The sequence below is a fragment of the Gambusia affinis genome, linkage group LG07 (assembly GCF_019740435.1).
Source record: "Gambusia affinis linkage group LG07, SWU_Gaff_1.0, whole genome shotgun sequence".
NCBI lineage: Eukaryota > Metazoa > Chordata > Actinopteri > Cyprinodontiformes > Poeciliidae > Gambusia > Gambusia affinis.
In genome coordinates, this window is record NC_057874.1 from 12095057 (window position 1) to 12121184 (window position 26128).

The following is a 26128-nucleotide window of genomic DNA, read 5'->3' on the forward strand; positions in this document are numbered from 1 at the left end:
ACAACTAAGGTGTTTATACAGAGAAAGACCCAGGAGTTCGCTGCAAAAACGGACGGAAAACAAACGTGAGAGAACCCAGAAACTATGAAACAATAAGCCGTGAGTCTTATCGCCGGGTTGTTGTTTATGAGCTCATGTTCAGGACCGGTTCACAGATTTTCCAAAGCAACAAAAGGAACGTCGAGCTGTTAGAATAGGCACCGAATTTTTAACATGCCACACGTCATGAACAAAATGAATGAATAAGGGCGAACGCTCCGTCTTAATTAGCTCTGACCTTTATAAACAGTCCGCCCTGAGGCACTGATACATATCTGACGTTCACTTGTGCACCAGAGATAACGGCCGCCAGACGAGACAAGCAGCCTCTGCTGAATGCAAATCCAGCAGATTTGATCAAGTATTTTACACATTATCGTCATCATCGTCTCTGATATTACCCTTCGGTTTTTGTTTGGTTAAACAAGAAAACATGGCTGTGATAATTACCTGCATGGTTCCTCCCCACATCAGACAGAATGTTAAATTAATCCTGGAAGAAAAAACCCCCCAAAACAAAACAAAAAACAATTCCTGCATACAAAAATATCTCAGATCTAACATTTCAAACATAGTCCATTATCACAGATCTATATGTACATGAATGCATCTTAATAAATTAGAAAATCTTTGAAAATGTAGTTTATTTCAGATAATCGAATTCAGAAGGTGAAACTCCTTTTCATTACTCTAATATATTTAAAGTGTTTATTTCTTTTCATTTTGATGGTTGTGGCTTTCAGTAAAAGAAAAAAAAAACAGGAAAATGTAAATATTACATACAGTCAAGGAAAAAAAAAAATTAAAACAGATATGTTATGGTCACAATATAGATTTCCACAATCATAGAGAATAAAAAAAACCCAAAGTATCCGACTGATCATATCGCAATGTATCCGAGCCTCTTAGTGGAAAGTTAGGTGGAAGGAAAAACTGAAAAAAGTGCACAAATCAACTGGGATAACTTCAGTCTTGAAAGGATTGTGAATAGTTTAAGGGAAATAGTTACTCTTTGTGCTGAACCATAGGCACCATCAGAAGTTTCTTATCTGCTCTAAATAAAGGATACGTGTAACCAAGTCATTACTCTCCCCCCAGCCGACCTGAGCCTCCTGAAGACCCAGGACCTCCATATTACGGTGCACTAATTCAGTAATTCATACAAACGGAGCCCTGACTTTTCAGTACAGTGACAGTTCTGCATCAAAAATCCATTTCCACCTAACTTTAATTTTCCGAGGAAGTGAATGTTGTAATAGCTGTAAACTAAACCCATCAACATTTACAGAAACAAACACTTGAAATATAACCCAGTGCGTAATGAATAAGTGAATTACTGAAACAGATTCACTGTTCAAATATATTCTAATTTACTGAGCCGAACCTCGCTGCTCTACGACAGATAAAATATCTTGGACAAACAGCTGAAATTACAACAAGTTCACCAAACAAAGTGGCTGCTATCGCGGTGCCAGCTGCATGCAGATGAGCCTCTGCACCGCAGGGAGAGAACAGTAGAGATCGTAAAGCATGAAGCGACCATTTTGTGTTTATTTGTGTGTGTGAACCTTCAGCCATATTGCTTCGTACAGAGAGGAAACAGCTTGGTGTGCAGCTGCTGCATGCAGGGATGTTGAACTAGTTCCCAGTCTGTTCAGGCAGTCGGTCTCCGTCTCCTTCTCATTCCTCCACCCATCCTCCTGAAACCGACCCTGAAAAGTGCCGTTCAAAGACCCCCTCTTCTATGGCGATGGATTTTCTGCCACATGTTGCAGCTGTTGCGATGCACTGACGACTATTAAGTTAGAAAGTATTTGCAGTTTGACACTGACAGGAGAGCGGGGCGTAGGGAGGCCACTTTCGAAGAGGAGGAGCGGATGGTCTGAAGTCACAGGCAGAGGAGGCGAGAACCTTTGTCGCCGTCCTCGCCCTGCCCCTCCGGGATGCGGGGCAGCATGGCCGAGCGGGTCAAACCCCAAAAACGAGGCGGAGACAAGTCCTTCTTGGTGGCCGTGAACTTCCAGCCCATGTGAGAGCCGCAGGTCCGGCACTGAGCGATGGTCCAGGCGTACCTGAGAGGAAGGAGAAATTAAATAAGTCATCATTTATGTGTAGTGGAATGTTCCTAGAAATCTTATTCATTTAAACAAAAATCCGTCCTTCTCCAAAGTGGTCTCAGTTGTACATATTCTGATATATGTACAACTGTAAACACAAAAACTCTCAAGACAATTGGATGAGGAATAAAGTGTGAAAATATATGTCTGTTATTGTTTTTCCATCTTTATCCAGTCCTGGAGTCCAGCATGAAGTATCAGATTATCGTTAGGAAAACACACCTGAGAAGCTAAAAGTTGATTAAAAAAAAATGCTTTTAAAGGAATTCTGTATAAATATCAGTCCAGGACTGAGGTCCTTACACTGGCTAGTCATTGCTGAAAGAATAGAGTTTATGGGCTGCACAGTGGCGCAGTTGGTAGAGCTGTTGCCTTGCAGCAAGAAGGTCCTGGGTTCGATTCCCGGCCCGGGGTCTTTCTGCATGGAGTTTGCATGTTCTCCCTGTGCATGGTGGGTTCTCTCCGGGTTCTCCGGCTTCCTCACACAGTCCAAAAACATGACTGTCAGGTTAATTGGTCTCTCTAAATTTTCCCTAGGTGTGAGTGTGTGTGAATGGTTGTTTGTCTTGTATGTCTTTGTTTTGCCCTGCGACAGACTGGCGACCTGTCCAGGGTGTACCCCGCCTCTCGCCCGGGACGCAGCTGGAGATAGACACCAGCAACCCTCCCGACCGCATTAGGGAAGAAGGGTGTAAGAAAATGGATGGATGGATGGATGGATGGATGAATAGAGTTTATAATCTCCCTTTGACCCCTGAAAGTCTCAGTCAGGATGTTTTGACTGAGACTGAGACAAAAGATATGTGCAGCTCTGCATGAATAAATCCCAGTCCAGAATCTAAATCATTGGGTCTAATCCATTCAACTTTAAAAGCACACTCAGCAGAGTTCATCTAGAGTGGAAATGAATTATTCAATAATTCAAACACACTGGCAACGGACAAAATCAACGTCTCCATGTCTTGTAACTCCCAAACTCCCCACTGAGACCTGCTCAGAAAAAATGTACCCAATTCTGAACAGACCAACACAGATTGAGAGAAATGCAGATCATCTAAAAGTAATGGTGAAGAGAAAAAGAGCAACAGTGACTCTGCACTGCTGCCTTTACACAGACAAGGCAGGGTTGTTATATCCATCCATCCATCCATTTTCTATTCACCCTTTGCCCCTAATGGGGTCAGGAGGGTTGCTGGTTCCTATCTCCAGCTAACGTTCCAGGCGAGAGGCGGGGTTCACCCTGGACAGGTCGCCAGTCTGTCGCAGGGTGACAGACTGGCGACACACACACACTCACACCTAGGGAGAATTTAGAGAGTCCAATTAACCTGACAGTCATGTTTTTGATCTGTGGGAGGAAGCCGGAGAACCCGGAGAGAACCCACCATGCACAGGGAGAACATGCAAACTCCATGCAGAAAGATCCCCGGCCGGGAATCGAACCCAGGACCTTCTTGCTGCAAGGCAACAGCTCTACCAACTGCACCACTGTGCAGCCGGGTTGTTATATATTTATAGTAAATCAATGCTTTTGGTCTCAAAAACATTTTGTTCAATTAAAATACAACTCCGTGAAGGTTTTACAGTTTGTGCAGAGCCTCGACCAAGAGCTGAAGCTCCGTCTTTGTTTTGGTAGCCGTTGTGTTTGTCGCAGAAGATCCGGTTTAAATAAAAAGGTAAAGGCACTTCTGACCAGAGCAGATATGAAGCAGAGGGAAAACACAAACACTGGTGAATTCACGCTGACTTCTAAACACATTTAGTTACCCTGGAAACCAGCTGTGCAGCGTGGAGGGCCTGCCGACCAGGTTCAGGTTGTTGGCTTTGTAGACAGTCAGCGTCTCGTGAACGTAACCGTGAGGGTTGACGTATGCCGCCATGGGGCCGTACAGAGACAAGCTGGTGGAGGAGAAACAGGCAACAAGTCACTAGCTGAGAAACTCACTGAAGACTTAAAAAAAGAACTAAATTTAAATCTAAGCGTTAATTCTGCTGTGTCTGAGTACAGCGGTTTGTTCAACAACCTCAGACTGCATGGCTATGTACGGTTGACAATCACAACGAACTGCTTCCAGTCCCATTTTGTAAACTATAATGGATTCAAACTTAAGCTGGACTTTCCTTTTTGAGTCCAGACCTGATCCTAGCCACCAAGAGTTCACTGAGCTCAGGAAGAGCCGTGATAGTAGTGAAGTAACGGTGAAGACAATGTGGGTTAACACCAACAGGCTAATAAAAATCACATTATGACGTTTTCACAAATTTAAATCAAACCTTAAAATCAACTTTTTACTTAAGTAAATCTCAAGTTCAGCCGCAGCCTAAGCTGCTTTGGCAATTTACCAAAAATAAATGTGAAACACGTTAAAAAGATTTAAATAAAAGCTCTATTAAGCTTTTTCCTCTCTCACATGTTACTGTTTCTCTAAATTCAAAACATTTTCTGCTTGTGCACAACGCGAGTTTGATATTTAGCATCACTGATTTGGTCAAAAGGATGCAGGAGCCTGAAATAGAGTTAAAATAAAACCCATTTTGAATTTACGCAGCACTAAATTTGCTTTGTCACCAGTGGCGGCATAGTTACTTTGAAAAAGTAACTTTAATCAGATTATTGATTACTCCTCAGTTAGATTACTGAACACTTGATTTGGAAAGTAACTAAGTTACATTAAAAGTAAGATTTTTAGTTACTTTCAGCAGCTGCTAACAACAACGCTGTAAAAACTACATTAATCTTTGCCAAGCAAGTTATTTTATATTGGTAACATCAACAACGTGTCTCCACTTATAAGGTTAAGCCACCACTATGTCTCATCAAATATGAAACGTTTTTCTTTTTTCCAAAAACATCACTGCTGTCAAGATTTCCCAAGATGTAGTTATGTCATAGGTAATCATGTTTTTCTTAGACCCCCTAATTGAAAATGCATTAGCAGGACACAGTTATTATTTCTGAATGTATCACGGATCCCGCAGCACAGATAATCACTGGTTAACTCTGACAATCTTGGTGACTAAACCACACTTTTGTCTGGGAAAAATATCCATCGTGGCTCCGGACAATGTCCCGTGTCTTTAGCGTCTTTGTGTGTTGCTACTGAACAAAGAGGCGACCCGAAACACATCACAGGCGGCTGGAAAATGACATTAAATAACAGAGACTGTCGGTGTGGAGGTGCCATGTTTACTCATGACGTAACTCTGAATCTATACAACTTCCAGGCAAACGAGCCTCAACCACAATGTGTTTGTAATGGCCGTGATTACAGAGGAGAAAGGTTTGCTTTATTCTGCTTTTTTATATCAAATAAAACAGCCAACTTTTTTTTGTGAATAGACATACAAATTGAAGTACATCTGCACATTTTGAGAGCATTTGTGAGATTATTCAGACCTCAAACTTTTGCACATTTTGTGAAACAACAAACCATAAAACAGTTTTTAAGCGACATATTGATAAAAGCTTAATAATACAAATCTCAAAAACCAGCAAGTTGTAATTTCGTAAAGAACACTTCGTGCTGGAAGCGGAAGATATTTTAAATATCCAAAAATGGAACACAGAAATCAATAAAGAGGAAATAAAAGCCACACATAATCAAAACCATCAGTAAACTAGAATATGATGTCTCTGTACACAAAAATGTAAAATCACAATGGAAACAATTGAGCTCATTTTAATTGATCATGCAACTAATTGATTAATTGCTTTTTGTGATGAGCTTAGAGTCAAATGTTTTTCACCCTACAACCAATTTTCTTCAATGAACAACAATGATTTGGCTCCATCCGCCTTCACATCAACCACAAGCAGCTTACCACAGCACTATGCCGTCTCAACCATGCTTTACTGTGGGAATGGTGTGTCCAGCTGAATCCAGGATGGTGTGTTTTACTAGTTTCCAGCACAAGTGGCATTCCCTGTGGTCACTCCAACTTTAACACCAGCTTTGTGAACTACCGTAAGTGAAAGTCCAGTAGATGTCATGTTGACAGATTTTCCACCTGAGTTGTGGATCTCCGCAGCTCTTCCAGAGTTACTGTTGGCTGCTTTTCATATCCAAAGCCTCCCCGTTTGGCCGGTCAGCTTAACTGCATGAACTTTTTTTTTTCTGGTAAATTTGCCTTTGTTCTGGACTTTTTTGTGTCTTTTGGATTCAGCAGACATCTGAGATTTTCAGAGTGAAACTTCTTCACAACTTCAGGGAAACTTCTGACTTCAAAGACAATATTGTGACATTTAGAAATAGAAATCCTTTTCAAACCGACCTAAAACAAGAAACGTTTGGTCTGATTCAACTTCAGACAATAAGAAAAAAAAAAAAGGTGCATGTGTGTTTTTATTCAGCGTATGTAAACCTCTGGTTTCAACTGTATGCATTTCATTCAAAGCACTAAAACTGTTTCATCTGGTATCTTATTTTAATCTCTTGACTCCTTTATGGACCCGAGGTTGCATTTCGGTCCTCATTTTTATGCATTTCTCAATCAGAAATCCACTCAAATTTATAATTTTGATATTAAATTGAAAGAAGTCACAACAAAATAAATCCTCACCTGAAGATCTCCTTCTTTGTCGTAATTTCTGTGTCTTGACACTGCTTACAGCACAACGACGTACACTGAAGAAGAGACATAACGTCAAATTAACAGGCAATATGCGTCAAACGTCACCTCTGATCAATATGGATCGATGACTGATGAACAAAGCTGTGATATTCATCTTGAACCTCCAGGCTTCAACAAGCAAAACTCGGGTCAAAGCAAGTAAAAAAAAAAAACCTGAACACGTCCACCTTACAAGTAAACAGAGCTGCCCTCTATTTAGAATATGGTGGAAGAGTTACTTTACCTTTTTTTTTACTTCAAATTATTTGTCTATTATCAACTTGGTGTAAAAGACAACAAAACTTGTGTCCTTGCACAACAGCTCAATGCTAATAATGTAAACAATTTGTTTCAAAGAAAGGATACGACCCTATTGGTGTTTTATCAGGTCAATCACAAACCTTTTCTATGAGGGTCATAATAAGCTGGGCTGCCTTTACTGGTCTTTTATTTGTACTTAGAATCATCACTTGATCAGGACAGGAATGTGTAAATGTGGAGCCGATTGAGTTGATGAGAAGTAACTTTCCATCAAACCGCGGCTACAAAATGTTCAGCACAGAGCTGATAAATTACTGAAATGAATCATGCAGAACATCTGAATGTTTGTACCGACATGGAGGAACTTATAGACATTCCTGTCATTAACTCGCCCTGACACATATACAGGGTTTAAACATACAGAATAGCCAGGATGACAAAGACCAGACGGCCTTGTAATGTGTAACAAAGTCACGTGAAGAAAGGCTGGAGTGACGTATTCAGAAAATAAAGCTTCTTCAACAGTGTGTTCACCTTTCAGCCCAAACACAAAAAGCCTCCCTCTGCCATATTTTCCAGCTGTTAAAATCAAATCAACCAACATTTACTTTTGTGTCATAGTAAATCAACTCTGGAATGAATCTTTGCGGCAACAAATTGTCTGCCAGCTGAATCCAGCCCTGGAACTGGATCCCATCACAACATGAGGACAGTGATGTCGCAGCAGAGGGACACTGTGACCTTTGCTCACCCGGTCCATGATGTCCAGCTCGCAGCGGAGTCTCTGGATGGCGCTGCCGATCTTGAGCAGCTGCAGTCGCAGAGCGTCGTCTATGGGGAGACAGGCAGCCACCCTGTAGGAGAAGTCTGACACAAACCAGACAGAAGCAGAGGAGATGGATGAAACAAACAGGGGAGAGCAAAACGAGCACAAACGAGAGCCAGACACGCACGGGCGTGCGTGATCGATGAGCAGTAAACCAGAGAGTGGCTGACCTACGGCGTTTGTTGGGAGTGAGTCATCCTTCAGGTTCTCGTCCCATTCGTGGAGCTGCTTCTTCACTCTGTTCATGAGCGACTCCTGCGAGGTCGAGCCACGGGAACAAAGGCGTACATTCAGTTCTGTGAGAAGTTCTTTTGTGAATAATGGGCCGTGTTGCATAAGTGGACTGCAGCACTCACAGAGTCGTAGAGAGAGTAGACCCAGGGAGGCCATGGAGTCAGGCTGGCACAGTGAAACTTCCTCTGTAAACAGAAACGAATCCACCACTGGTAAATTGAATTCATTCAAGTATTTTGATTTTTTGATTTCTTCAACTGTCAATATTTCGTAACGCTGTTGAACAGATGTTCAAAATATCTTTTACATGTGCAAAAAAAATAAAAATCTGAAAAGTGTTGTTTGCTTTTAGGGCTGGACAATAAGAAAATAACAATATGTATTACGACAGACATGTTATCAGTAACAACAGATCATATGTCTGATAGGATGTTCAATAATTTCACTGAGCTCCGAGCCAGAACCGCACAGCATTCTGGGGGATGTAGGCAGAGAAAAGACTTTAGCTCCTCAGCTAGACAAAGTTAGTGGCATCAACTAACTCACTCAATCATTCTTTGGTTACCTAGCAACAACCTGCCCAGTAACTTGCGGTTACCTAGCAACAACTTGTTGAGCACACAGCAGCAGTTTAAGGTTTCACCACCGTGCCTCATAACTGCTTAAAACTAAAAAAAGAAAACAATGTGGAGTAAAAACTGTGGCTAAAACAGGAGAGTTCACATCACTTCTTCTGAAATATTAAAATATCTGAAATCGGCAGTATTTTAAATAAAAAAACAAATCAATAGTTATTGTTATCAACTGATGTCAACACTTATCGTGACCCGTTTCTCAGCCACATCGTCAAGTCCAAAGTGTTTTTCTGTTTAGTCCGCCTTTACTCTGATACTCCTAAATAAAAATCTGAAAACTGCCTTCACAAGTCCCCTACTTTATATTTATAAAGTCATCATATTACTGGCAAATTGTCTCAAAATATCAGTATCATCATTTATTGCGATCATTTCTGGGACGATTAATCGTCCAGAAACATTAGTTATGGCGACAGGCCTATTGTCAACCTGGACTTGAGCCAGATATTACAGGTTTTAGATGTGTGAAGTAGGTAGTGCAGCTGAAATTGCTACATAGGTTTTGACACAGAGCAGCTGAATAAAAACACATGCCACACTTCTTAGATTTTTATTAGTTAAGAATTAGTGTTATTTTCCTTCTGCTTCACATTGGGTACTAATTTATGTTGCATTTAATGTGACAATATGTGGAAAGGTTCATATTTGTCCTTACATAACCTACTGCGTTAACACAGGTATATACTGGAACTGGTGTGTTACTGTATACTGTACTCCCTCAACTCCAGTTATTCTGTTATCCAAACTGTGACTCTTTCAGTCTGAAAGAAAAAAAAAAAAAGTTTGTGCGTCTTCAGTTTTTAATTGAACTCTCCTGGTTCTGGTGTGAAGTGAGGCACACATATTTATCTAGTTCGCGGAGAAGCGTCTGACCTGCTGGCTCAACCAGCGCTGGGCCTGTTTACAGCTCTGAGCTCTGAGTCTGGAGGAGGGGGACGTGTGGAGCCTTGAAAGTGGCGTCAGCTGCACAGCAGAGAGCGGGTCTGGAAGGATCCGTTCGGGCAGGATCTGCACTTTGGCCTGTCTGATTCTGAGAGACACGGGAGGAAGGGGATGAATCGCAGCACAAACATGTGATGTCTTGAGTAAATGTTAGGAAGTGTATGACAGGAAGTATGTAACAAGTGAGAGCTGCTGCAACAAGAAAGCCAGCAAAGAGCAATAAAACTTATGTAACTGGTGCAAAAATAAATGTAATACAGATTAAACAAATGTTTCTTCACGGGAGGAGAACGTAAAGCACAAGATGAAAAGGTTCATTTAAGTGAGCAATAGTTTAAGTGCTCTAATTTCTGGAGTTATTGATATAATAGGAGCTCATAACACGATTATGGCCAACAATTCATGTGTATTATATAATCAGAAGTAAAAAGATGGAGATGTGTCTTAATAAGAGCTTGCTTATATTGAAAGAAAATCTCAATGATTTCCTGGGCAGAGGAGGATGGTAGTTAAAATGATGCATTTCATGGGCCCAGCAGTGACGCAAGAAGCCTTAATTCAGAAACACTTCCTTGGTTCATAAACAAACAACCCCTCATTACAAACTGGGACAACAGAAAATACGTTAATTACATAAAAAGTACAATATATTCATATTTTATCAACCAACTATGTGTTTATTTACCCAAGTTAAAAGGATTAAAGATAAAGCCTTGAAAAAGGAAAATATGTTATTTCAAACAAGATTAACGCCAACATATTGCATCTTCTTCAAGATCTCCATTATGTTGTTCAAAGCAAACTAATAAATTACTGACGAAAACAAAACTTTTTCACTAAATTTTGTCCAACTACAATCAACAGGAACACCAAATAATTTGGTTAAAGCTTGACCAAATTAATCAAGTCACATAAAAAAAAAAAAAGAGTAAATAAGCTAATGTTAGCCTTAACTTGGGCTGCACAGTGGTGCAGTTGGTAGAGCTGTTGCCTTGCAGCAAGAAGGTCCTGGGTTCGATTCCCGGCCCGGGGTCTTTCTGCATGGAGTTTGCATGTTCTCCCTGTGCATGGTGGGTTCTCTCCGGGTTCTCCGGCTTCCTCACACAGTCCAAAACCATGACTGTCAGGTTAATTGGTTTCTCTAAATTCTCCCTAGGTGTGAGTGTGTGTGTGAATGGTTGTGTGTCCTGTCTGTTTTCTGTGTTGCCCTGCGACAGACAGGCGACCTGTCCATAGTGAACCCCGCCTCTCGCCCGGAACGTTAGCTGGGGACAGGAACCAGCAACCCTCCCGACCCCATTAGGGACGAAGGGTGTATAGAAAATGGATGGATGGATGGCACAGTTAGCTGAACAGCAAGTTAATGAGATACTGGAAGCCATTTAAGTTTATGTTGTCCAGAAATTCCCCCAAGTTATTAAAATACTGTGTTCAGGTGGAGAGATATCTGTGTGCTCAAAGAAGCCTTTAACAACCCAAGATCCATGAACAATAAGGGAAGTAAATTATCTATCTTTTTACTGTAAAACATGCATAAATGCATATATTAAAATGTGTGCAAGTCTGTTTTTTTTTGTTTTGTGTTTTAGCAGTAAAACATTACTGCACTTTCTGCACTCCAACAGAATTTCCTCAGGTTGGATTTAATATGTAGGGGTTAGACTGCCCTCTAGAGTCAATTAAATCAAGATTCAGAAAAGTTTAAACCTATATTCTTTTCTTACTGAGGTAATAGTTTTAAGGTGCTTAATATTAAGTTTTCATGCTGGATTTGGTGTTTCAGTGTTGAGTTCTGATCTCATGGACCTTAAATATGCATATATCATCCAGCTCCTCTGCCTGAGAAGAGGTCTTTCTTCATGCTGACCTCGGCAGGTACTGCAAACAAAGGTATTGTTAAAAAAAAAAAACAAGACAAGAGATGAATATAATGTAGGTGGAAGAGCAGAAACTAGCCTGTAGCAAATTAATATTTAGAAAGTTAGAAAGGCTTTTCTCATCATCAAGATTTGTACTCCTAGGACAGAAGATTTAGAAAATACACTGCCTTTCAAAAGGTATGTTTACACCTTGCGCATTTTTATACTGTCATGTCACAAGGAAACCACAAAGAAACTCCAGAAGTCATGTAGGTGATTAGATAATAGAGTTCAAATGTGCATCATTTATTCCCAGTCCAAATCCAGCTGTTCAGTGAAGGTCTCAGAGGATTGTGAGAGAACATCAGTGAATATGTCACCGCATGAGACATAGTGGTGGCAACATCTAGTTTTGGATTTTCTTCAGCAAAAATTTTGTAAAATGGTTAGAGAAATGGATTGAATTAAACACCAGACAATCCTGAAATAAAACCAGTTGGAGGCTGTAAAAAAGATTAACTCTGAGATGCAGGTTCACATTCCAGAAGGCTGAGATGATATAATATTTTTTTTGCAAACCAATAGTGGCATAAATAGGAAAAGAGTGGAAGAAAGGAATTAGAGAAATGTTGATTGCGGAAAGAAAGAAAGTCCATCCTGGACAAATAAAATGATTCCTTAAACGTAAAAGTTTCCACAGATTTTCAGATATCTCAAGCTTATTGGTAGTTAGCAGTGTTGTTATATTGCATATTTAAAATCTCAGTTCAGGGAAACATTAATGCTGCTTTGTTAATACTGATATAAATACTGTGATTGTAGAAAAAACAGCGATTTGTTCACATTTTATAAACGGTTGTTATAACAGATTGCTCACAGCATGAGATGTGGGAAGACTGGGGTCAAAGGTGATGGTGCTGGGTTTTTCCGCCTCGTCACTGTCTCGGTCCTCAGTTTCCATGTCATCTTCCTCCTCTTCTTCCTCGTTGTCTGTCGCGGCACAAGTTAGTGACGACACAGAGAGACGAGTTAGTGCTCCTTCTGCTTCCCAACACAACCACAGCCGCTAAAAACACTCTACTGGAGCCAAACGGGCTGCTTTACAAATGTCAACAAAGACAGAAAGCGAAAGCTTCGGGATCAAAGATGGACCAGAGCGGCTTTGAAACCTGAGGAGTGGCCTTTGTTGGGGCTGTCTGTCAGGAGGACACGGACTGTCCCCTGCTGACACCGTGAGACATGTCTCTGCTGCTGTCTGTTACCTGGTAACAGCTGCAGATGGTTCCCCATGTTGTTGTTGTTAACGTTGTCTCCTCCGCCTCCTTCGTCAGCCATATCTCTGTGTTTACAATGCCAGTTCTTCTTCTATGGCGTCTTCTCTGTGCTAGGCCCAGGTGAAGGCAAGAGCGCCACCTGGTGACCGTGCGGTTTGAGAAAAATGAACAATTTTCCGCCAAAATTTTCTAGAAACATTTTTTGAGCTTTGGGCTCCCAAAGTAAAAAAAAAAAAAAAAATTCTGAAAAAAAAATTAAATCTCATAAATTTTGAAGTTTAAAAAGTTTAAAATTTGCTGCAGACTTCAGAAAAATCTTTCGACCCACACCTGCAGATAATGTGGCACCTCAAAACTGACTGGAAGATTCAAACTGGACCTAAAGCAGTATGGACTCTGTATATCTCTGGGACCTTCCTTTGTAAATTAAATACATACTTTACTTTGAAAACAGAACTCTGGACAATCAACTTTTCCTCAGCTCAGTGCATTTTTAAACCTATGGAGGATTTCTCTAAGTATAGTAGATCTTGATACATTGACTAAAATCAACTCCACATAAAATAGGCTCCAATTGAATGACCTTTGCTCAAAAATATTATCAAGGTCAGTCAGTTATTGCTCATCCTTACGCACTCAAGTTTACTGTTTTATGGAAGGGAGTCAATGCCACTTATAAATTTCTAGTCATATCAAATGATTGTCCTGACCCAATAGAACATTTTTAGAGGCTCAGGAAACCTTGCAAGTTAGTCCACAACATCTTGACTTCAATGTATCGTTTTTACAATAAAGTTGCAATATTTCACTTTGTAATAAATGTTTTTACCTTATCTCATTTAGATATACCTACACTATTTTTGACATCTCCAGTTTCCTCAACCTTTCACACCCCCTCCAGAAGGCTAACTTTAAGTGCCATAATTTCTTTGAAGCTCAATATTGACGCAGAATAAAAAAGGCTTAAGTGTTTGGAAACTTAACAGTGTTCATTTATTGTTCAATACACCACATGACAGTTTGGAAAACAAGTTGTATTATGGTCCATGAACAACGCAGCTGCACTTCTGATGTCCTTCCAGTATCTTTGCCTTCCTTCAGTTACGCATCCACAGCTTGGCCCGGTGGAAGTCGTCCTCCGATGGAATATCAGGACTTGGCCACAATTTCAGTAGATGCCCCAAGCGATCCACTCCCTGGATGAATGGGTCTGTAGATCTGGAGAAGCTCAGATGGATCACAGCTGGCAGTGATGAGGGCTTACTTTGACCTCTGCCTCATCTTTCTCCTTTTACGCTTCAGCCTGTTGGAAATAAAACGGCAGCTTTGAGGAAAACGTCCAGCTCACTCAAAATAAACTCATTGACTCGGCGCATTCTGCTTCCTCTGAATCTCAACTAGCTCTTGTAGACCATTTATGAACAAGAAAATTGTTCATAAAGCAAGAACTTTTTTAAATCTACTTAGCTACTGTAAGGAAATGCCTCACTACTGAACACATTTTCTGCATGGCTCAACTAGCTTAGGGTTCACCAATTGTCATAATTTCCTAATATTAACTGGCTCAAGCAAATAAAACTAAGTGGAAATAGGTTTCAATACCAAACTGAAGTGGCAAGAAACAAAACGAGATGTGAATGGGATGTAGGTGTATGAAATAATCACTTTTTAAAAATAAAACTGTCCTTAGTCCCTTCTGAATACTCATTTTGACCTCTAAAGTTAAACTTGTATTTAAATTATCTTAATCCATCAACATTTTTAACTTTCTAAAAATTGTTTAAAATAAGCCACTAATAAAATACTCTTAATTTGTGTTCAGTAAAGATTGAACAGAAAGTCCTACCTGGGCTTTAAACTTGTTTATGATTGCAGTACTGGCTGCTCAAACGCTACCCATTTGCTTTTAGACTTCATAGCAAAATTTACCTGCAGGGTTTACTTTGATAAAACATTGATGCATAACAAGTTCTTCATGCAACAATATCCTCCACTGCTGCTTTTTTTTTTAAATCCCAAAGTATGGACTCAAATTTTAGGCTGAATAAAAGATTAAAGTAATTAGTATTAATTCTAACCATCACAATGTTTTCAACATTTCCATAAAAGTTTTATACGAATAATTTAAAAGATGTAGAAATTATTCCATGCTGTGATCAATAGTGTTTGTCAGACCTTTCAATGTGCTTTGATGCAATTTGAGTAACTTAAGTTGCAGACTAGAAAAGATTTCAAATTGCCTGATTTTGTTAATTTGTGACCTACATGTGTGGCATTTTCATTTGAATTTTTAAGTGCCATCTCCAATTAAATGTAGATTAAAATGACTGCACGTGCTTAGCTTTAGCTACCACAGCAAGCTAACCCATAGAAATAAACCTCACACCCATATATATAAGATTTTTTTTTTAAAACATCACGGTGTAGGTGGCCCGCAGCGGGTGCTTACCTGCGCATACGCTTCTTCCTCCACTAGAAGAGGAAGGGGAAAAAACAGTTTACGTCTGAAACATTTACTTTAACAGCATATTGAATAGAAAGACAGTGCGCTAATAGTAAAAGATTAAAAATTTAGCTTAAAGTCTCATTATTGCAACACAAATGTGTTGCAATAATGACACAAAAACACATGGCATCAATGGAGTCACTGGTTTGCTTTCGCTAACGGTAGAACGCAAAAACGCACAGGCCTTCTTTCAAATAAATATCCGTAGAGTGCAATTACCTAACTTTGAACCATTACAAATACATAAATATCACACATTAAGCATAAATTTAGGTTAAATTACATTACTTGTCTATTTGGGCATTAATAAGTAGCTAGGAAGGCCGAGCTAAGAAACAAGCTAGCAGAATAGCAAACGCGTGAAGAAACAAATACCTAAAATACAGAAACTGAATTCCTTATCTTACCTTGGCTCTCATCGTGTGGAGATTCTTCTGTAAAAATGACACAAATAACAGGTTAGCAACTGCAGATGGTTTGTAAATATCAAAGATTAACTTGGATTTCGTTCGCGGTGAGACAATCCACCATACCTCAAAGCGAGAAGAGCAACGGAAAGAGGATGTGACGACGAAGGAGCGCGACTTTTATAAATGTATGACGTCACACCAGACTGGCGCAGGGCGCATAGGGAAATGTAGGATGTGTTCAACAAAAATCAGTGCCTACATCCGTCGGAGGCCGCATTTGAAGTGTGATCAGTCAAAGCGATACAACGAAGGCTCCTTTAAATGCGGCAAAGTGCGTCATTCTTTTCCCCGGAATTGAAGGACAAATGGGGTAGCCTTCGCTGCCCATCGTATCCCAGGATTCATTGCGGGAGCTTTTTGGCGGACGAAGTATGAGCGGGAAAGGAGAGTACGATAGTTTTAGTATTAAGTATATCAAAATCTGGTGGCCCAGAAATTACAAGCAGAACTCGGTTTCTGTTGTTTGGCTTTTATAATTTGTATAAACATTTTTACTATTATTTTTGTTATAAAAATATTTTATTTATTAAAACGTTTAAATAATTGATTACATTATTTTAATGAATAATTTAATTTAAAAACTCAGCTCAGGTTGCTAGGCGACCAAACATACAGAGAAAATCTAAAGGCTAGACTAGACTGCTCAATTTCACATTGTTAAAGCCAGTTCCCCCTGCTATGATCTCACTAATTAAAGTAAGAATAATAGGAATGTCTTTGATAACAAATTACTAACTGTACAGACAAAAAATGTTGTAATAACGTCATAAGAAACATTCAAAATTCCCGTTATTAACCCCGAGAAGAAAACATTTCTTTCTAAATCCTGCCCTTTTAAAGAAAATAATAACCAAATATCCATTCTCTCTGAAAGTAAAACAGATTTATTACAAAATTGGAGAATGATATCGCTTGAAAATATTTTTTCAAACGAAATTCAGCATTAGTAACAATTCATAACTCAATTACTGACATAATATTCACTGTAATGCTATAAATCCCATTTGGAATGATCTTTAAAACTGGATCTGGTATAAACAACACATTTCACGTAACGTTTGATATGTTATAATATGCTCTCCAATAGGTGATGAAGAATCAAACTATGGTATTATGAATCTAATTCTCCGGCTTACTTTTTTATTCTTAAGTATTAATTTTTAAAGACCTCTCCTGTTTTCAGCATTTCGCTCAGTGAAATAACTTGCTTGAAAAATGTAGTAAACTTGTAAATATTTTTCTCATGTTTACTGTATTTTAATGTTTTTTATTTTCTCTTCAGATATACAAATTAAAATGATTGTTGTGAAGTGCACCTTGTTTGTTCTGAATCTTAATGTTTACAGGTTTAGATATGCTATATATCCTAGGAATCACACCCAGGTAAAGTGATTTTGTTTATTTTACAAGCTTTTAGGAATTACTTGTGAACTTCATCAAGTTTCACTTTAGATAATTTCTGCAAGCGAATGATTGGTAGCGAAGTTTATAGATTGTCTAGAGTATATTAACTGGTATAATACATAGAAATCTTTTATAATACATTAAAATGTACATTTTCTCAATTTGATTTTACAATCTTTGTATACAGGCTCAAATGGAGATTAAATACTTTGAAAACTGTATTTGAAGTAAGAAATCACCTGTTATTCAAACATTTCGTGTGGCAAAGTGCTAAGCAGTCTTCAGCATCATTTCCTAACCTGTATAAAAATATATTTATTATGTAATCTGGGGGTGAATCTACCACTATAAGCAGATTGACAAAAAAAAACAAAGAAAACCAGATGTGTATGAAAACATTTTATTCCATTTTCATAGGTGTAAAGTTACTTGCCCAGTGGTTGAGTTTGAAAAAGCAGCGTTGTGCTTTTTTCCCCAACGTATTTCATTGTGGACAAATATGAGCAAACACTTCTCAGACCTCAAAATGGAAACTGACATGAAATGATCGTACAGCTCTGTCTCCACTGAAGACTCGTCTTCAGACAAGTTTTCCAAAACTTTAAATAGCTTTAGTCTCCATGATTTATTAGACTAAAGTGTGTTACAGGTGTAAATGGTAGAAAAGTTCTCCGTTTTTAAACTAGATCACAAAGTATAGATGTTTATTTTCACCATAAAAAGGGGAATGGCAGTAAATGTAGCAGATTGTTCCCTAAAGTCAGGTTTGTTTCCACTTCCTTTCCATGTATACCTAAAATATTCTCTGTTCAGCTTTTTAAAATTAAAACACCAACGCGTCAAAGAAAAATATGGCCATAATAAAAATATAAATGTTTATTTGAATATTTAATCTTTCACTGCATAATATTGGCAAGGAAAATAATTCAGGTTGACTCCAGTTTTTGATATTTTAAATGAGTTTGTAAACTAGAAACAGGTGGAGATGCATTAAAATTACTGTGCTGCAAAAGCAGCCAACATGAGCTTATTTTCTAACTTATAAATCAAAAGGAAATTCTATGCAGAGCTCAAAAAAATTAAAAGTCTTAAACATGTTTAAAACTCAGTCTGGTGATTTTCATACAAAAAGAAAAAGGCAAAACTGCATGAAAAAAAAACAACACATCTGATGCACATTTTGAGAAAAAAAACAATTACATGCTCATTTTCCCTCCATTCCTTGACCAAGTTAGGGAAGAAAAAAAAAACATTTCTCCAGTGATTCTATCAATTAATAAAGCAAAGGGTTAAGCCTAATATTGATCAAATGTAGGTATTTCTAAATAAACCAATCAGTTTAATTTGCTTGATTGGCAGAGAGCTCCGGAAAACTTGTCATGTTTTGTCTCCCTTGTCTTTGGGGTCTTGCATGTGTGGAAAGGCAGTTTTGTTTATTCTGGTGCTTCTGTGTCCTCAGTCGGCTGTCCAGTTGCGTTTTCTGCCGTTTTTGACGCCTGGAGGACATGAAAGGGTTAAAGTTATATGGAAACTGACAAACTAGTTATTTACTGCACATCCCTGCAGAAGTTACCTTCTTTTTCTTCTTCTTCTGTGTTTTACGGCTTGCAGAGCTCTGTAGTAAAGCCTTGAGAAGGGAGGAGAAATTCAGGATGCACAATGTGGACTTTTGAAGAAGTTAAAACTTTTAGACCTTATTTCAGACTCACCTTTAGCTCTGGATCCTGAACTTCGTGCTCCGACTGGTAGAGCTCTGGATCAAAGGGTCCATTTGTGATTCTATGAGGCCCGTTGGCCATCAGCAACACTGTGAACTTGAACTGGGCAACAAATTCTCCTGGAGGGAAAAAAAATGGTATAGGTAGTAAAGATGCATCTTAAATTCAAATATTGTTAAAAAGGGAATTTATTTAAGTGATTTATGTCAGGAGGGAAAACATGTATAGGTTCTTTATACACCAAGCGATTCATGTCAGACATTTACTTATATTAATATTGATCAAAGCTTAAAGCTGAAGCAAACCCTCAACTTTAATTTCTCTGAAAATTTGGACTTCAATCATAATCAATAAGTTATTTTTCTATGCAAAAATATCATGTTAAGAACTATAAAATCATGGAGCAGACTGGCTGCTCATAATAGAAAGTTGAGTGGAGGGAAAAAAAGTCTGGTAGAATAAGGTGCTGAAGCGACAGAGATAACTTAAGAAAATCAGACACACCAGACCAACAATGAAGACAACCTGAAGGTTGCTATGTGATCAAGTATTTCAAGCACTGAGCATAACTTTAGTCACTCTTTGTCTAACATTTATGTACTGAAAATTGTATTTTCATTGGTCTTATGCATTAGTCTGATTTTCTGAGAAACAATGTAGGGTTTTCATTAGCTGTAAGCTATAACAATTAAAATTAACAGAATGAAACAATGTTGGGATTCTGTGTGCTACTGATCCATGAAATGAACTTTGTGATTTTGTCACTTTCTGGGGCATAACTCTATACCTAACAGAAGGTAAGATACTCACCCTCCTTCTCATGCAGCACACTGAAGGGCTGCAGCAGCTCATGTTTGGCACACTCGACCACCCCAAGACGAGCCTTAGCCTCATCCTCAAAAGCCCTGATTAAAGAATCAATGGCGCTTATTAACCTGCTGCACATGTAGCACTTCAGAAGGGGTGCGGAGGTAAAGGCGACATATTGCTTCCTAACCTTAGTGTGAAGGGCATGGCGTCAAAGCGTCGCTCCACTTCGCTGAAGAACGTACGAGAAGTCTTCATTTTCAAGCCGTACTGTTTGCTGGGGTCCCGCTTATAGATGGTGGTCCTCAGACCCGAGTCTCTGGCCTGAAGATAAACCAGACATGGAGTTCAGCTTTCCCTATTGGTTTTAAAGTGATTTAGATAAAGTGGTAAATTAATGAGAATGTTGGGTATGAATGGCTCAGATAGAAAATGTAAATGCTGAATGTTTTCTTGTTATTGTCTTTCCAGGGATTGGACTGAAAGTAGCTTTGGTTAAATCTGATGTAAAACATCTCTTGTTGTGAAAATTAACATGTTTACATATTGTCCCTGTGATATAATTAATAATACAAAAACTGTGACAGTGAGTAGGCCTGTCACAATAATCAATAAATCAATTAATCGCATGATAAATTAAAACAGAGTCAATAATTTCTAATTTATCATTTTTCTCTTCCTACCAAAAACTGAATGGTAAAAGCCTTCAGTCTGGACTTTTGGTCTCAACTACACCACTTTGTGAAGGATAAGTTTGTTTCTTGAGACTTTCTAATTCATTTTATTAGTTATTTCTGTTGTTTTGTTTATTTATTTTGTATATTTAAAATGTCTTCCAGTTCCAGTGTTAAATGTTCATTGGAATTTAAAACTTATTGATCTTTGAGAATGTATTCCTGCATTATTACCATCATATTACTGGCAAATTGTCCCAAAACAACAATATTAGTGTTTATTATGATAACATCTGGGACGATAAATCGTCCAGAAACATTAGTTATTGTGGCAGGCCTAAAAGTGAGGAGCAGAGACGACTTACCTTCCCTTCTCCAGTGCTGACCAAAACATCGACAGCGTAAACTTCATGTACCTCAAACTCTGCCTTCTCGTGGTCCTTTCTGGAGAATATAACCAGAAAAGAAGAAATATGTGAAGATCTTATCCGCTGCTATAATAATCTTTGTGAACGTTTTCAGAATAAACAACGACGGTACCTTTGCTGGTCTGTCGGGTTCTGAATGATTGTTTTCTCTCCGTCTATCACATGCTGCTTTAACTGATGAGACAGCATACCTTAAAACCACAAAATCAAAAGCAGTGAATGATGCTGAACATTGTGGAATGAAATATAGTTCCATGGAAACATCATGCATAACCATTATCCCGTTACATGACGACGCAGACACCCACCCTCAATAGGAGAGCATTTAAACGAATGTGCGATCTTGTTCCAGGCTTCTGTCACCTGAGTGTTCTGAGAGAGAAAAACAAAATCAGACACTTTCTAACAAAATCTGCATTTTATCTCTAAGGTTTTTACATTTAAACCAATCTTTGATCTATTCCGTTAACTAATCAGCTCTGAATCGCTTAAAAAGCAAAGAGGAAGAAGATGAAGAGGTACATAAACTTTATGTTTCACAGAACTAATCTTTTTAGCCACACGACTGTTTCACCTGGTTGCCGGGTTTAACGAGGCGTAGAGCCGCTTCTGCGCACAGATGAGCCGCTTTGATGACGTCAGCTTTTCGGCCTGTGATGGGGTTCTCCTGCAGCAATAGAACCGATCCGCAACGGTGAACAAGAGGATGTAGAAACGTGACTAAAAACAGGATTTTGTTTTTAAAATAAAGAAGCTCTCACCTTATTGGCTCCAACAACAAAGCTGTGAGCGACGTTTGCGATGAAGCCGTCAACGTGAACCCCAAGGTCTCTGAACAAAAAACAAAAAGGAGTGTGAACATTTAGAGCTGAAGTTTAGCTGCCACTTTTATTTCACTATGAATTCCTTTTTTGGAAGTCTAACAGTTAGCAACATATATGATTCTGCAAAAGACAAGGGGGTATATTCAGTAACCATCGTGCAGTACAAAACAAAACTTCTTAAAACAATTCCTTATGAATGCTAAAGACATGATTAGAAACCAACTTGCACCAATCAACATGTGATCTATAGGCCAAATAGATTTATTTGTCCACCAAATGCATAAACATGAAGTTTGATCTTTAAAAGAACCAACAATATTTGATGCCCTTTCTAGAGACAAATTATTAGACAGAAATTAATAACATTTAACATATAAATGGTGACAAAACACCTACAGAACATTTTGTACAGTGTTGCTAAAATATCCTAACTAATTTGAAAAAATTGTCAACTTTTAATGGGACATATTGTCTAAAAGTCAAATAAACTGTTGCAGGCCAAGTTAACACTTTGTTGAACCACTATGTAGATTAATCTCAGTGTTTTTGCTTCTCAAGTTCACTGGTTGCAAATTATCGCGAATCAGCTTAACAAGATATAAAGCTCCTGGTTGGCCACTAATCCTTAAGCCAAAGCCAAAGAGCAAAGAGGCAACGAAGGAGCAAAATAATCTCAATGTGCAAATGTTCCAGTCAGGAGAAGCAGACGAAACAACAGCAGCATTTTATACCAACTACGGCTTAGTGAAGACAGTCACAAATAATATATCAGGTAAAATTACTAACACTGGAGTTTTCTCCAAAATGAGTACTACAAAAATAGTAGTTTTATCACAGAAACACCACTGTGCAATAGCCCATAATATTCACAGAAAAACAAAGTGGTGGTAGTATCATGCCCTGTGCTTGTTTTTTGTTTTTTTTTCCAGAGGAAACTTGATTATGTGTTCAAGTGGATGAAATAAGGAAACGTTCTAAATACAGTCAGCTATAAAGACACATTTCTAACATAGAACATCGACATAAAGAAGGAAAACACACTGGAAGCAGCAACATTACTGCAGTGTGGCACCTACATTTTGACTAGATCCCCATCTTTGAGTGTGTAGTCGGGGTCACTCTTCAGGGGAGAGAAGTGGCAAACACAGTTGTTGACGGAGATGCTGGTAGGGAAGGCAATGCCTAGAAGAGAGACGACAGGAGTCTTCATTTAGAAACAAGTTGATCTCAATCAATCAATAGTCCTCAAAACAGCAGATCAACTTAATCCAGACTGAGCTGATTTAAAGATGCAAGCGACACCATCTTCTCCTCACCTTTCTTCATTTCCTTTTCCTTCTTGAAGACCTTCCCGGTCTCGGTCATGATGTAGGCGTCGCCCGCCTCGCACAGGCTGAGCACAGAGATCCCGGCTTTAGCTGCCTCCACAACCTTACGAAGAGCCTCTGTGTGGAAACAAACCGCACAAATGAACAAGCAGGACAGCTCAGCAGCTGGTCTACCGGCGTGACTTTGATACTGTTAAACTGAGGGACGTCAGGAGTTCTGTGACAGCAGCTTCACTAGCGTACTACTACGAGAAGTTATGGTATTTCAAAACACTCGGTGGGTGTGTAATGGTACTGCAGTGGAGACAGAATCTGTGATCCATCCACCCAAAGCTTTGTGTTGCTGCTCAACAGCCTGTGTTGCAATGCCCAAAGGACGGCTTTATCCCTGTAATTACCTGCAGCTACAATACAGGCAGGTAATACAAGCCCTGGTGTGAAACACAGTCTATGAGATTCTGTGTAACCGTTTTTTTTTTTTTTTTACCAGAACACATTGTGTGCAGGTTGTGCACAAATGAAGATGGAGAGGGGGGAAAAAAAATCCTTATTTTTCTGTCTATACTTGCTAATTAGAATAGTGTATATTTTTATATATATATAATTATCATTATATGGACGATTTTGTACCTGCTCTGATAGGTTTATGACAGAAATTAACAATATATCAACAGGGTTATAATCTGTCACATTTCTTTTAAGTCAACTGGTCCATATAGCAGCAAAATCAATGGATGGTTCAATACAGAGTTTTCCAATTATATTGAACTGAATAATATTGAATTCAATTATATTTTTGATCTGAGCATTTTAATGACTATTTGGTTCAATAACTCCCAAACATGTTTAACCAACCATATAAACAGAATTTCAACAGACTAAAAGTGAATTAAAGATGAACATTAAGAGCTTTAACAAGCAATGCCTACAAAATGTTATTTTTATAAAAGGAAATTATGTTTTTAAACCAACTTGTAAGTAAATGTCGTGACAAAAGACAAAATAAGACACTTTATATTAAAATGTATCAATATTTAAACTTAGGAAAGCACATGTGAGGAATTGGGTTACAAACTTGGAGTTGTTCACCTTTTTACTTGATTTCATAATCATTTCATATGACATGAGAAGTTACTTAAACTGTGTTTCTTATTTTACTATTTAAAAAGGCCAAACAAACATTACATTCCGGTACGAAAAAAACCCCTTCTCCCAACTAATTTTAAAACATTGAGTTCTAATGTAACTCCTGAACTAAATAATTTTATAAAAATAATTCCTCCATATGTTAAAGTTAATGTTAGCCTGTTAAGAGCTATTCAACCTGGTGCATAAGTGATTCTAGAATTAAAATAAAAAGTGAACGGAAATGGCTTTTAATACATATTTGTAAGGTTACTGAATGAAAAAGATACCAGTAACTTAGGTATGTGCTATCATGACTGACTCAGAAGAATGAAGCTCGGTTCCGATCTTATCTTTCGGCTCGTTGGCGTTTAGTTTAACGGATAACCATGTACCAAGCTGAGCTAGCTTGTTTGTTAGCATCTCACAATGTTTTAAAGGGTCCACCCATTTAAAAACCAAACATCAACCTTGAACTACACCAGCTACCTTCGGCTTACTTGGCTGTATAAAACTGTAGGCGCTGCACCTGTTCGCCTGCCGGTTATGATAGCATACGTGCTCCCTGAATGTAAAAGCACATGGCTGAAGCTGCAGCAGCAGCTGCTGCTGCTTCTGCCGCTGCGTGGGGAACGTCGCTAGCTGGCAGCGCGACAGGCCGTTAAGGGCAGGTCGTTCCAGTCACAAACGGCTTTTAATTTTTTCATCAACTTACGGGTGGCGATGTCACCCCCCATCTTATACTTGGTGACCACCAGGTCTTCGGCTATGGTCTGCTCTTGCTCTTCGTCGGACATGTTGGCAGTGAAGTTCCCGTCGCTCCTGGGCCCAAAGAAGCGACAGCTCTCCGCAGATCAACTCGGCTCAGACCGTTACGCAGCTGCTCGCTGTACGCGCGCAAGCCTACGGATGCCCCGCAAGCTCCTCCCACTTTACGGCGTGACGAAACCTCAACCCAGCCCGCCAAAAACGCGGGAATGGTATGGCAAGCTAACTTATCATATAACAGTTCTGCAAAGCAGTTCTCAGGTCAAATTATCATTATTATTCACCATTAATAATTTTGTAGTACTTATAATTTTATACACGCTTTTTGTTTCTCATAGCCATTATGAGAATAATAGCTATATTATTTAATATATAGTAATATTTGGGGCCTGCCCATAGCAATGCATAAGGAGAGCAGTCAGTCACTGCCTCCATGCATTGCATGGCAGGCACCTATTGTTCTACACCTAATAGAATGTCTCTTTATTGGGGCCTGCCATGCAAAGCAATGGCAGGAACCTATTACTATACACCCAATAAGGTGTCTCTTTATTGGGGCCTGCCAATAGCAATGCATAAGGTGAGCAGTGACTGACTTGCTTTGCAAGTCTCTTAGACTTTTACCTTAAATAAGCTATTAGCTATTTTTCTTACTTATTAGTCATTTTAAATATACTGAATGGAGTAAGTCCATTACAGACAGGATTCTAATGATACCCTACATGCTATTGGCAGCATTTAAGTAAGGAAATGTTCAGCCAGCTTTGATCAGAAAAACTAACTGCTTCAAACTATTAGTTTGACAACGTGGCGGAATCCTCAGTGCCTACAGAAAAGGTCTGAGCTGAATGTCAGAACTACAACATGGTGGAACTGTCACTTACTACAAAGGAGGACTGAACTGACCTTTAGAACTACTTGTGTTTTGAGCATTATAAAACTGATTTAACACAGTCACTGTTACACATGGGATGAGTTTGGCCCTTTAAAATGAAGCTTATGAAAAATTTCAAAATAAAAGACAATTTTATTTGACAATTTTTACATCATGTAATTGGTCTTTTTGGCTTTATGTGACTGGTTTATCCAAAGCACTGGATTAGTGTGGGCATTTAATATGAAGCTTCTTGCTAATTTCTAAATAAAAGCCTCAATATGACCCTCAGGTCTCAAACTCACTGTGTGCTATTCTTACTCTAGCAACAGTTGCCATGCTGCTGACAATGATGTCATCAGCATGACTTCAAATGATGTCTGTGTCATGAGGCCCTTCTAAGG

At 38.8% G+C, this 26128-nt stretch overlaps 2 protein-coding genes and 1 long non-coding RNA gene across 3 annotated transcripts; all 3 read right to left on the bottom strand.

Moving 5' to 3' along the window:
- Positions 1-448: 448 nt before the first annotated feature.
- Positions 449-12927, bottom strand: crbn (cereblon). The gene is made up of 9 exons (XM_044121880.1): positions 12787-12927; positions 12402-12514; positions 9597-9809; positions 8211-8273; positions 8025-8109; positions 7780-7895; positions 6717-6781; positions 3924-4055; positions 449-2111 (listed from the first exon to the last, which is right to left on the bottom strand). The coding sequence occupies exons 1-9, from the start codon at positions 12857-12859 to the stop codon at positions 1928-1930; spliced, it is 1044 nt and encodes a 347-aa protein (XP_043977815.1). The 5' UTR covers positions 12860-12927; the 3' UTR covers positions 449-1927.
- An 839-nt stretch (positions 12928-13766) lies between these two features.
- On the bottom strand, positions 13767-15995 carry LOC122834712. The gene is made up of 4 exons (XR_006371237.1): positions 15838-15995; positions 15712-15738; positions 15248-15270; positions 13767-14101 (listed from the first exon to the last, which is right to left on the bottom strand). It is a non-coding gene; the product is annotated as an uncharacterized LOC122834712 (long non-coding RNA).
- Positions 15996-17562: 1567 nt separating this feature from the next.
- On the bottom strand, positions 17563-25016 carry LOC122834713 (proliferation-associated protein 2G4). Its single transcript, XM_044123399.1, has 13 exons — positions 24798-25016; positions 22946-23074; positions 22706-22811; positions 21567-21636; positions 21380-21472; positions 21114-21177; positions 20918-20996; positions 20743-20821; positions 19894-20027; positions 19707-19801; positions 18888-19015; positions 18752-18805; positions 17563-18674 (listed from the first exon to the last, which is right to left on the bottom strand). Exons 1-13 carry the CDS (start codon positions 24877-24879, stop codon positions 18612-18614), a joined length of 1176 nt encoding a protein of 391 aa, XP_043979334.1. The 5' UTR covers positions 24880-25016; the 3' UTR covers positions 17563-18611.
- Between the last annotated feature and the right edge of the window lie 1112 nt (positions 25017-26128).